The sequence below is a fragment of the Epinephelus lanceolatus genome, chromosome 9, assembly GCF_041903045.1.
Source record: "Epinephelus lanceolatus isolate andai-2023 chromosome 9, ASM4190304v1, whole genome shotgun sequence".
Taxonomy (NCBI): domain Eukaryota; kingdom Metazoa; phylum Chordata; class Actinopteri; order Perciformes; family Serranidae; genus Epinephelus; species Epinephelus lanceolatus.
The window spans coordinates 45809317-45822873 of record NC_135742.1 but is presented as its reverse complement, the minus strand read 5'-3'; the positions used below and the strand labels follow the sequence as shown (position 1 = coordinate 45822873).

General features: G+C 42.1%; 1 protein-coding gene across 7 annotated transcripts in view; it reads right to left on the bottom strand.

Annotated features, from left to right (window-relative positions):
* cacna1ba (calcium channel, voltage-dependent, N type, alpha 1B subunit, a) overlaps window positions 1-13557 on the bottom strand; it is a 775969-nt gene that overhangs the window by 71979 nt on the left and 690433 nt on the right. For 5 of the 7 annotated variants that reach the window (XM_078170996.1, XM_078170991.1, XM_078170993.1 and 2 more), the window contains 2 exons: window positions 9155-9290; window positions 6986-7105 (listed from right to left, as the gene is read on the bottom strand). In XM_078170996.1, the coding sequence (XP_078027122.1) occupies window positions 6986-7105; window positions 9155-9290 (256 nt within the window). Of the gene's footprint in view, window positions 1-6985; window positions 7106-9154; window positions 9291-13557 lie in introns of those variants that run through there. The other 2 variants (XM_078170994.1, XR_013492059.1) reach the window with 2 other exon arrangements.

Genomic DNA, 13557 nt, shown 5'->3' with positions numbered 1-13557 from the left:
CTCCACTTTTGCTCATGGTACTTTGAGAGGCACAGATGAAAAACGGTAAAAGATATGAAAAAGATGAAAACATGAGTGAATAGATGAGACCTGTGGCAACATTTGAGAGTTGGAATGGAGTCTGTAGCACAAAGTATGGAGACGCTGTAAATGCTAGAAAAAGCCCTAAGATTGGTCTCTTTCTCCCCCCTGCTGCCATTCATTTCCTATGGGACAGCTTTCGAGGATCGCCAGGACGTTTTTCTGACATCTCACCTTATGGAGGCCATAAAATCCAAACTAAGCGAGTAATGAAAAAGTTACGAATAACTTTTGATTAGAACGAGTTGATCTGTCATCTATGCAAGTTTGAAGCCGATTGGATAAGCGGTGTATGAGAAGAAGATTTTTTAGGAAAGGCAGTTTTAAGGCAAAATCTTACTTTGAAAGGGCAAATATCTCACTTCCTGTTGGATTTAGGTCAGGGGTGTCAGCGCGTGATTTTTAGGTCTTCATGAGACGAACACGCCACTTTTGGTTTCATGTTTCTACGACGTTCCTACAGGCCGTGGCTGCCATTTTTGTGTGCCTAGGTGGCGCTAGAGAGCCCATTTTGGCACTTTAGGGGTTAATGTCATGATTTTCTAAATTTTTCACCGGTTCTGATGTGCGTGCCAATTTTGGTGAGTTTTTGAGCATGTTTAGGGGGTCAAATTCCAGTTGAAAGAGGCGGCGGGAGAAAGAATAAAGAATAAAGAATAACAATAATAAATGCAGCAAAAACAATAGTGTCCTCGCCTTTGGCGAGGACTGGTCTGTAGGAACAAAACGCAGCAAAAAGTATAGGGGGCGTCCTCGCCTTCGGCGAGGACTGGTCTGTGAGTAGTCCACTGTTGGAGTCGGTCCACAATAAACGCACGCAGCAAAAACAAGAGGGTCCTCGCCTTTGGCGAGGACTGCTCCTTGAGCAGTCCTCTGCCTCTAGGCTCGGTCCCTAATAATAATAAAGAATAAACAGAGCAAAAACAATAGGGTCCTCGCCTTCGGCGAGGATTGCTTTGTGAGCAGTCCTCTGCCTCTAGGCTCGGTCCCTAATTAAAGCTGCAAGCAGCGTTTGGCGGGACCTCGCACTCGCGCCCGTTTCGGCCCCCAGCTTATGTCGTCATTGTGAATTATTTAGAAATATCAAACATGTTGCCACAGACATCAGAAAATCCTTACAGAGCTGAACGTTTTGATGTTTGAATGCTTTCTGTAGCTGTAGATATGTAGAAGTGATGTCACAATATGCAAATTAGATTAGTTAATTTATTCCCATCAGATTCCTCTTCCTTTATTTTGAGGAAGAGACAACAAAAACAGCACAAAACAAAAGAAATCTACTGTGTGAATCTGTTCAAAATGCTGTTTTACTGAGATGTATGAAATCCATTATGTGCGTCTGGACAACATACACATGTGTACCAATTTTCATGTTCCTACTCCAAAAAACCCTATGGGGAGGGTTTTTTGAAAAATTCAAGGCGGCGCTATAGAGGCATTTTGTCCCCCCATGGGCAACGCCCGTATCAGATGCAAGAGCTCACCATTCTTGACCTGTGTAAAAATTTTCATGAGGATATGAGGTCGCTGAAGCCAACAAAAAGCCAAACGTATTTAGTGGCGAGGGATCAATAGTTGCCACGCTGCCACATGGACACCATTAGACGTAGCTTCAGAGCGTTCATAAGGTAGCTTCACCAACTTGTTCTGCATGCATTAGAAGTGGAATGAAGTTGATGTGGTCAAGTTTGTGGCATTAGTACATGTTAAAGTAAAAACTGGACACTTCCTGTCACCACCGGGGGGCTCTATGAGTAAGGTGGGATATTAACATATCGGGGCGTTCGGAGCGGAGCTATCATCATGTCCAGCAAGTTTGAAGCTGCTGAGATCAAGTATGTTGGTGGGATAGCCACTCGAAATTTGATGGCAAGAAAACGAAAAGCCGCCAAAATTTGTCACGCCCTAGCGGCCACGCCCCTTGACATAGAGAAAAGCTTTTAATAACTTTTGATCAGCATGTGCTCAGGATGATCTGTACCAACTTTGAAGTCGATAGGACGAAATCCCTAGGACAAGTTCGTTCAAATGTAAGTTGTGGAAATTGCCGTCAAGAAAAAATTCAAAACAAAATGGCCGACTTCCTGTTGGGATTTTACCATGACGTCAAGAGACTTTTTTGTGCGTCTCGGTATGATACATGTGCGTACCAAATTTCGTTTACCTACGACAAACTAACCCCAATGGGGAGGGTATTTTGAAAATTTGTAGGGGGCGCTGTTTAGGCATTTCGCGCCGACCATGTGCAACCGCCCAAAAATATCGAATTTCGGATGTGGCCGGACGAATGTGGAAAGTTAGAAGCATTTTCAAGTTTGGGAAAGGGACGAAATTGGGGCACGAAGTCGGGTAAAGAATAATAATAATAATAAACAGCACAATTACAATAGGGTCCTATGGACGAATTCGTCATCACTCGGGCCCTAATCAAAGCTGCAAGCAGCTGTGATCGGGCCCTCGCTCCCCCATGCAACTGCAGGGGCCTGAGGCACACGGGGGCTGTGGCACAAAGCGAGGAAAAACCTGGCAGGAGCGAAAAAATGCAATGTTTCGTTCATCCACCAGGTGGCACTGCGAGCGTAACCAGATGTGGCCAGGTGCGTTCAGGGGTGGACTCTCATCACACATGTGAAATATTGAGCAAGTTGGACAATGCATGAAGGATTTATACCAAGTTGATGTTCCGTGGCGAAGGATGAAAAGTCGCCACTGCCTCAGCGGCAGCCTGCAACATGACAGGACACGTGTCACTGTGGAGATTCATCAACTTGATCGTCATGTGGCCACAAAATGGAGTTGATCAGGTCAGGAGCTTGAGGTTGGTGTTTGTCAGTGTAAAAGATGGCATTTCCTGTTTCTATAAGGGGGCGCCATGAGCAAGATTGCCTCCGAGCATATGGAGGCGTTGAGGGCAGGGCTCTTATCATGTACAGAAATTTCGAAGCAGTTTGGATGAATTATGTGGGAGAAAGAGCTGCTTGAATATGCATGGTGATGGATCAAAAATGGAAGCACCATAGCAGCCACGCCCTTTGACCTACAGACATGCAGAGCAAAAATTTCGATCAGCATGGTCTCTGGATGATCTGTCAAATATTTGAAGTCGATTGGATGAAATCCCTAGGACTAGTTCATTAAAATACAACATGTGGAAATCATGCCAAAATGACAAGTCAATATCAAAATGGCCGACTTCCTGTTTGGAGTAGACCATTGGTGCCAGAGACTTTTACGTGCGTCTGGACAACATACACATATGTACCAATTTTCATTTTCCTACTCCAAAAAAGACCCCTATGGGGAGGGTTTTTTGAAAATTTCAAGGGGGTGCTATAGAGGCATTTTGTCCCCCTCATGGGTGACGCCCGTATCAGATGAAAGAGCTCGCCATTCTTGACCTGTGTATCAATTTTCATGAGCATATGAAGTCGCTGAAGCCATTAAAAAGCCAAACGTATTTAGTGGCAAAGGAATGATAGTCGCCACACCGCCACATGGACACCATTAGACGTAGCTTCACAGCGTTTATAAGGTAGCTTCACCAACTTGTTCTGCATGCATTAGAAGTGGAATGAAGTTGATGCGGCCAAGTCTGTGGCATTAGTACATGTTAAAGTAAAAACGGGACACTTCCTGTTACCACCGGGGGGGTGCTATGAGTAAGGTGGGATGTTAACATATCGGGGCGTTCGGGGTGGAGCCATCATCCAGCAAGTTTGAAGCTGCTACGATCAAGTATGTGGGCGGGAGAGTTGTTTGAAATTCGATGGCAAGAAAACGAAAAGTCGCCAAAATTTGTCACGCCCTACCGGCCACGCCCCTTGACATAGAGAAAAGCTTTTAATAACTTTTGATCAGCATGTTCTCAGGATGATCTGTACCAACTTTGAAGTTGATAGGATGAAATCCCTAGGACAAGTTCGTTCAAATGTAAGTTGTGGAAATCGCCGTAACAAAAAAATTCAAAACAAAATGGCTGACTTCCTGTTGGGATTTTACCATGACTTTTTTGTGCGTCTCAGTATGATACATGTGTGTACCAAATTTCGTTTGCCTATGACAAACTAACCCCAATGGGAAGGGTATTTTGAAAATTTGTAGGGGGTGCTATTTCGGCATTTCGCGCTGACCATGTGCAACCGCCCAAAAATATTGAATTTCGGATGTGGCCGGACGAATGTGGAAAGTTAGAAGCATTTTCAAATATGGGAAAGGAGCGAAATTGGGGCACGAAATGTCGCAAGAATAATAATAATTAAAGCTGCAAGCAGCGATGAATGGGCCCTCGCAGTCCACGCGCGTTGGGGCATACTGCTGTTGGGGGGCGTGCACCTAGAAGTCTTGTCAGCTGTAATAAATAAAAAAATAAACGTTATCTCTTACTTACATTTCCAGTATACAGGTAGGCACCCAACCCACGTATGTATTTTTCCAAAAAGTAGAAGCTGAATACATGCCCAATAGTTCAAGGTCTTCTGACTCTTTAAAAGTTGACATGGTGTCTCTAGCTCAAAGTATGAGGGACAAGAAGAGGTTGAAAGTCGAGTTTTGAAGAGGATTTGAAGGTTTTCCAATTTACTTCCATTCACATTAATTAGACTGCCACCAGAGCGCCACCTATTGGCCGATTTGCACCGAATTTTGCACAAACCCTCATCGGGCCATGGAACACAATTAGTAAAAGTGTAAAAGTGTATATGAAATACTGTCTGTTTTGAAAACAATGAGCAGGAATTTGTTGTTTTATATTTTGGCCGTTTAATGGACGATCAAAATTCTTTTAATAACTTTCTGTCATGAGGGTTGACAGATGCTACATGCAAAGTTTGGTGCAAATCGGTCAAATCGCCTAGGAGGAGTTTGAAAAAGTACATTTTTCATTTGTAGCGAATGGAAAGTTACCGCGAAAGTGGGCGTGGCTTACACCACACAATTCAGCTGAATTCAGAGAACATGTAAATAGAAGGTTTAACAATGTGCGACATATTATGTGGGAGTTATTAGCCAAAAACGCTTTTGCATTGAAAATAGCACCACCTGCTGGTCATTTTTGGTGTGCGAGTTACAGGGGCCAGTCTATACTACCCCTATCAATTTTATTTCCATGAGTGTTATGGTGTTGGCACAGTGCCAAATATTAAATTAGACGGCCACCAGAACGCCACCTAGTGGCTCATCAGTAAGTCCTTCGTCAGATATCCTCAGGAGGGCATTGACAATAATTATACCAAGTTTCATGTTAATCCGCACAACCGATGTTGAGATATGAAATACTTCGATTTAAAGAGCGCCACCTTGTGGTCATCACCCGAAATTTTGCACTGAGCCTCAGGGCCTCATCAGGAAGTAGTAAACTGAGTTTCATGTCATTCGGACACACCAGTATGGAGATATGCAACACTTCCTGTTTTGTACTAAATCTGCAGGAAGTTGCTATGTAATAACTTGAGTATTCTTTGGAATATTGAAATTCTTTTAATAACTTTTTGTCAGGAGACTCCACAGATGTTGTGTGCAAAGTTTCGTGCAAATCGGTGAAATTGCCTGGAGGAGTTCGAAAAAGTAGGTTTGCAACATTTTGCGAATTTGTGGGAAAAAAACACCAGGCGGAAATGGCCGTGGCCTATATCACGAGATTCAGCACAATTCACTGAACGCGTGGATATAAGGTTTTTCAATGTGCGACAAAGTATATGGGAGTTATGAGCCAAAACGCACTTTCCTTAATAATAGCACCACCTAGTCGTGGAAATTCAGGAGGACAATAGATTATAAAATTTTTCGCCAGGTGTGACTTATATTTTGTTATAATATATATTTTGTTACTTATAAGTTTTGTGAGTTTTGGGGTATGTTCAGGCAGTGAAAAATGCGATCATATGGGCGGAAGAAAAAAAATATATATAAATAATCATATTTCAGTAGGGTCCTCGGACGACTTCGTCTTCCTGAGGTTTCTACCATTTTTTCCCCCGTTAAAGGTTTTTTTTTGGGGGGGGGGAGTTTTTCCTTATCCGCTGTGAGGGTCCAAAGGACAGAGGGATGTCGTATGCTGTAAAGCCCTGTGAGGCAAATTGTGATTTGTGATATTGGGCTTTACAAATAAAATTGATTGATTGATTGATTGAAACATAACTAAATAGGAGAAGACCTAGGATTAACACCTTAATGTTGAATGCCCCTACCAGCCAGTCAAGTTGTAGTTACAGTTTACATCCATGTCTGTCCAGACTCATAGGTAGCCATGACAGTAAACAATGCTTCAATTAAAGATGTTGTTGCAAAGAAGCTACAAATTCTAAAGCATGGATGCATCATACAGAGAAGATCTATACAATCAGCACAGTTTTAAGATTAGTATCACCAATGCAGCATCTGACCAAATGTCTCCCCTTCTGCTCCTAAATTATGTGCTGAATCATAGCCAGAAAAGATTTTTTTGCATTTTGTCATAATCAGATAGAATTGTTTGAGTTATGGCCAAAAACGTGTTATTTGAGGTCACAGGGATATTTGACTTCTGACTGCAAAAGTCAGCTCATCCTTGAGTATAGGTTGACATCTGAAATCTAAAAAAATTCCCTTACGACATTCTTGAGATATCGCATTGACAAGAATGGAGTGGATGGACAAATGGACGGACAACCTGAAAACACAATGCATTCGGCCACAGTTATTTCTGACACAGAGGCATAAAAATGCACAACAAAAATGACACTAAAATTTTCCCAATGGAAACTAGACTAAGAGGTTTTTAGCTTTTGTTAACTAAAACTAGCAGTGTTGAACGATAACTAAAAAGAAAAAATGATAAAATAAAAGAAAATAACGTGCATTTTCATCAAATAGCTAAAACTAAAACCAAATCAAAATGAACAAAGGTGTGATGAGGATGAGGAGTTACCTGCAGCTCAGCATTGAGTCGCGGCATAGAAGCAGCTTTGCCCTGGTTCTCAAGACCTGAGCCAGGTACTGGAATTACACTAGTGGCACTGGTCTTCATTTTCCTCATCTCCACTGACTCCTGGACACGCACGTGCACGCACGCACACACACACACACACGTACGCACACACACACACACACACACACACACACACAATCCCCTCAGCATCAGTAGGGGAATAATGGTGGGGCAGACTAATTGTTTTTAATTTCTCTTTTTCTATTTATTTCACCTGAAGCAACAGTGTTGTTCAGCAGTCTTTTCAAACAGACTCCCAAAAACACAGGGCAATGTTTACATAAACTTAGTTCACCCTGCAAACACCACACATAAAATACATTTTCAAATAAAGGCCAGTTTTCAAACAATGATCTTACATAATAACCATGAGACTCGGAGCAGCAGAGTGGTGAGTAATGCTGTTTTTCAATATACATGTGCTGACTTGACTTGGTTTGATTCAGCACGTCAGCACACTGCAGCAAGGATTTGTGTATCCATGGGCCACACAGTGTGGAAGCAGTGCCAATCATGCGGGTAATTTCATACTGCAGAAATAGAGCTCTTTTGGCTTCATGTGCCACTGAGCAACTTTCATTGGAATGAATGGGGTTCCGCCTCCAATGCTGTATCCAGGTCTCTTAATGCATCCATGGACTACTTGCTTGAAGGCATGTCTTTAAGTGATGATGGCTTGTCTTTAGTTAATGACGTTTAAAAGCAGTGGGTGGATCCGTGGTTAAAGGTCCCCCATTGTTTTGCTTCAAGTCTTTTTTCATCAAACAGCAGGGCAAGTAAAAGAAGTTTACCTGTTGGAGGTGAGCTGTTTGCAGAGGTGCAGTAAGAGTCTGTTGTCTGCAGGTCTTCATCTAACATCTCACTGTGGCTGTCTCTACTTTAACTCTTCCTTTCTTTGATAAAAGTAGTTTTTTTTTTGAAGAAGAAAAGTTAACAAAATTCTGCTAATTTGGTTATAAACACATTTAATTTCCTATAGATTCTTCACAATAAAAGTCCCCCGTCATTTTGTAATATAAAAGGACTCCTGTACAGCTGATGGTGAGCATGAAACAGTAAAATAAAGCAGATATCTAAAATACAAGTAGGACGGAGGAGAGAAACTTAACTCAAAACCACAGGGATTCGGTTAGAAACTACAGAGCTAAACACAGAAAGAAAGCCAGAAGTGTCAGTGTAAAGCCCTGATACGACTCTACTGTAACAAGGGAATTAGTGCTGTGGAGCTGCACATCATACTGACTGTATCAAGACAACAGATAAACAGGGAGAAAGTGGCAGCTAATTAAAAACCAGTGTTGGGAACATTACTTTACAAAAGTAATTAGTGATAGTTACTCGTTACTTTCCCCAAAAAGTAACTGAGTTAGTAACTAAGTTACTGCACTATAAAAGTAACTAATTACCTAATTACCCCCCCCCCCCCCCCCCATTAATGGAACTGTATGTAATGAAACTCAACTGTATGTAATGAAACTCAAAATTGAATATGCTAAATGAATGAAATTGACACCTAATAGAATAAATCATCATTATAAAACATTGTACACTTATCTACACTAGTTAAAGAACCTCCATTAATCGCGCAATTTAAATGTGAAAAGTCTCATTGACTGACCATCACCTGTGTGTATGTGGAGAAGGAGAGGGTCGGAGGGAGCGGAGCTGTGGAAACATCCTGCAGTCCGACATACTATCATGCGTTTAAATAACTTATTAGATGGATACATAAAGGCGACATTTAGAGAGCATGCCCGAATAAGCAACTCCACTTTAGAAACAAGCCCAAAAAAACGCAACCCGCGACTTTACAAAAAACAAGCCCAAAGTCGCAGCTAATAAGCAGACCTGACAATCCTGCTTGTGTGCTTGTGAATACCCGCCCTACTCTGCCTTTGATTGGTTTATGATCAAAGTATGTCATTACATTTTTCAAACAGTATTCTAACTTCTGTAGAAAATTCTGTCACTTCACATGACTCAGCCAGTCAGAACTGGCAGTTTCTAGAGACACATGAAATGTACTGACTATAAATGGCTGATGAGTGAATGAGTAAAATACAGTTTCACATACACAGCACATGTTAGGAATGTGTTTGTTTACAGTACCTGAATGACGGCAGTGTCCGTGGTGTCCTCTGATGGGCCCCTGGACATGGTTCTCTTAGTTTTAGCTTGGGGCACTTCCTTGGGTTTCTCCACCACCCATGAGGATGATGCTCTGATGTTGTGGTCATGTCCTGACCTGTGGGTTTTACCAGTCACAGCTCAACATAATAATTATACAATGTAAATCTGAGTCAGTGGTTTACATTGACACTCAGCGGACACCCAAATGGAACTTAATTTGATAACTTCATAACATTTCATAATTTTCATTCCTACTGATGAATAAATGTGTGTTAGCGGATGGGTGAAACCTTGACTTACTGTAGAATAGTCATTGATATGTTCTGTAAGTATTTTTATTTTTTTCTCTCAGAATTGTAGGGGTCTCTTGACACGATCAATACCACCATCGACCACCATCATACAATGTTACATCATAGGTAATCCGTCCATGTGTGTGGAGATTTTCAGCTATACTGGCTGTAGTATATCTATGAACGCTAAATCAAAGGCTAATAGACTTGTGGTAGACTTCTCGAGGATGTTTCTGCTCTCGTCCAAAAAGCCTCTTTAGTTTTGACTGACTGGTCCCTGCTATTAAACAGAATAACCATCACTCAACAAAGACAGAGTTCAACGACACCACCTAACAGCCACTTACAAAGCTGTCTTGACAGTCTAAAATACAACACACATTACATCATTGGACACCCGTCAGTGGCATAACTGGATGAGTTGACTTGTACCAGCCTACAATGATGCATATATTCTCTCTCATATGCCGTGACCAACAGTGTCTTGAGATCAGTCTTGGTTTTGTCGCTGATTACAACCAATCTCCTCCTTTGGCCAGCTTATTATACCAGTGAGGTATCTGATGACTGGCAGGGCGCACATGTTGATGATTTGGACCTTGTTCTTTCCGTTCAGCCGACTTTTCAGGACCTGCCTTACTCTGTGTAGGTATTTGGCTATGGCTGACTTCCTCGTGGCCTCCTCAGGGTTTCCATTTGCCTATGGGATCCCAAGGTATTTGTAGCTGTCCTGAACATCTGCATCACCTTCCCTCTCTTTGACACCATCTGACCATACTCATCTAGTCCAAATGACATTCTGATGTCATTGCTTTAGATCCTGGTGAGGTGGATCAGTGAGTCAATGTCTTGCTAACTCCTGGAAAACAGCTTGATGTCATCCATGTATAGGAGGTGACTAATGGTTGCTCCACTTCGAAACCGGTATCCGTAGCCTCTCTTTGTGATGAGCTGGTTGAGGGGGTTCAGGCCTATGCAGAACAGTAGCAAGGACAGTGCATCACCTTGGTATATGCCACACTTGATGGTAACTTGAGCAATTGGCTTTGAGTTGGCCTCCAGAGATGTTTTCCACAGCCCCATTGAGTTCTTGATGAAGGCTCTCAGTGTCCTGTTGATGCTGTACATTTCCAAGCATTCCTGTATCATGTGTGGCATTGAGTTGTAGGCATAGGCGTTTCTAGACCATTTTTGGGGGTGCTGAAGCACCCCTAAATTGAATCCCAGCACCCCTAAAATTTGAGAGATTTTTTTTTATTTTATTTATTTTTTTTTTACTGTATGTCCCTTTTTAACAAGCTAGAAAAGTGTCAAAACTATACAGTACTTGGTTGCAACGTAATATTTTAACAACAAAAATACAGCAGCACCCCCCTTGCCTCAAAAATGGTTTGATCCACCCCATCCCTCCCACCTTTCCCCGACTCGGGCTCTGAGCGCTCAATCTGCACAGAGCAATGCGCTGTGGGACCAGGATATGTGGCACAATTCTTAACTTCTACCACTCAGTACCAACACATTATTATCATTACCAGTCCTCATTTTTGCTGCATTTAATCGTAGGTTACTGTTTATGTTGTTAGGTAGGAGTTAGCTGACGTTTTTTCTAGCTAGGAAACATTACAGGTGGTCAGTACCACTGTCCTCTGAATTGGAATGAGAGAAGCTAGCTGTTGTGTCATGTGCATGTGTTAATATTAAAGCCAAGGTGCTACTGACTAGCTAACTGACTGGATGCCCATTAATATTATAACTCCTATTATGTGTATTTATTATTATTATTTTGTAGATTTCAAGCACTTTTCTTTTTGGAAGTGTTTTATTTATGTATTTGTATTATATAATACAGACAAGAAGGAAAAAAGCAGAGACAAACATTGAAAAAGTCAATTACTGTTAATGTGTTAATGTTACATGTTGTGCATTGCATTTCAAGTCCAAAAAATAAGTCCAAGGTCCATTTTTGGTACTCACTATAGGGGGCTGGTTTACTCCAGAAATATACATACTGTTTATGTGTATGTTGAGGAGCTGCTGTATCAAAATGAGTTATCCTCCCCTAGAAATTAGGGTTACGATGTTTCTTTTATGATTCCAATCCATTCTTCTTTTGCTGTGGCTCAGGATTTAAATAAACTTTATCAGATTTGATGGTTTAGTCAGACTTTCCCAAAAAGTGTTGTGCTTTTCTTTCACAAATGAATGAAATTTTAACGCAATGAAATTGCGTTAAAATGTACAAAACAGTGAAATTTATCTTGCCTGGCCGGGCAGCTCTCTGGGTACTCAGCACCCCTAAACCTCTGATCCTAGAATCGCTCCTGGTTGTAGGCATTTTGTAGTCAATCCAAGCGGTGCACAGGTTGGTCTGCCTGGTCTTGTAGTCTTGGGTGACTGATCAACCAGTGGCTGGTGCTTGGCTACCGTGGTGTTACTACCAATTCCCTTCTGGGCCTTGCTCATGTATTAGGCCATGTGCCTATTTATCCTAGCCGCTATGATGCCTGACAGGAGCTTCCATGTTCTACAGGGGCAGGTTATTGGGCGGTAGCTGGACAGGACCGTGCCCTTCTGGGGATCCATGGGTCAACCACTTTGGATGGGTCCCATCCATCAGCAGCTGGTTCATTTGTGCAGCCAGGCATTCATGGAGTGCAGTTAGTTTCTTTAGCCAGTAGTTGTGGATCATGTCAGGGCCTCAAGAAGAATAGGAGGGCCCTCCGTAATGCCAGAGCAAACTATTACTCATCATTAATAGAAGAAAATAAACAACCCCAGGTTTCTTTTCTGCACTGTAGCCAGGCTGACAGAAAGTCAGCCTAATGAGCCTTGTATTCCTTTAGACTTTAGCAGCAGTGATTTTATGAGCTTTTTTAATGACAAAATTCTAACTATTAGAGGCAAAATTCATGACCTCTTGTCCTCAGACAGTACCTATCTGCCCTCAAACACAGCTGTAAGACCTGATATATGTTTAGATTGCTTCTCTTCATCAATGTGTCTCTTAGACCCCATCCCAACTAGGCTACTTAAGGAAGTCTTACCTTTAGTTAACATGTACATATTACACATGATCAATATATCTTTATTAACAGGCTATGTACCACAGTCTTTTAAGGTAGCTGTAATCCAGAGGTGTTACAAATATAGACCAATATCTAATCTTCCCTTTCTTTCAAAAATCCTCGAAAAAATAGTCGCAGACCAGCTGTGTGACTTTCTCCACGATAATAATTTATTTGAGGAATTTTAGTCAGGAATTAGAGTGCATCATAGCACTGAGACAGCACTAGTTAAAATTACAAATGATCTGATCTGTTCTGTACGACATCTATTGCATGTCTGTCCGTCCTGGAAGAGGGATCCCTCCTCAGTTGCTCTTCCTGAGGTTTCTACCGTTTTTTTTCCCTGCATCTTCCTGCACCTTCAGGCGGGGGGGTTCAGGATGCTGGAGAGGGAGCTGGGCTCTCTAACCTCCCAGGTTAAAATAAAATAAATTGAATAATCTACAATTTGTTGACAGCGTTTCTCTCATGCGCGCGTTCTCTTTCTCTCTCACAGTCTCACTCTGTTTCTTTTCTTTTGGCTTTTCTAAGATGACAGATGCTGAATATATACTCCCTATCTGAAGCAGTGGCTGTTTGTGGTTGGCTGAGAGGGATGTGAACTTATTAATTTGCAGCTGTGTTAATCAAATCAGGTTGGGTTTCCATTACGCGTGCCAAATGGTGCCAATCCCCTTTGATCTGATGTGACGGGACAGTCGATATAGAGATACATTTATCATCTCCTCAGCTGTAAAACGCTCACTCTTTCCAGTTGGTAGGTCCGCCATCTAACTAGCTCTCCGCCGTGCGCTCCAATCACGCCTCTTTTAAAGGGAATGAGAGGTGACACTCTGATTGGCTTATTGAATGATACGCCCAAAACACACCCATGACTAATTCACAGAATAAGTCAAACCCTTTTAGACTCTCCGCCATGGCTGAAAACGCGCTGTCTAACTAGCAAGTGACTGGGACACGCCCATGCGCCGCACACCTAGCGCTTTGCGTTTTAGACCATCTAAATAAGGCTCCAAGTCCTCAA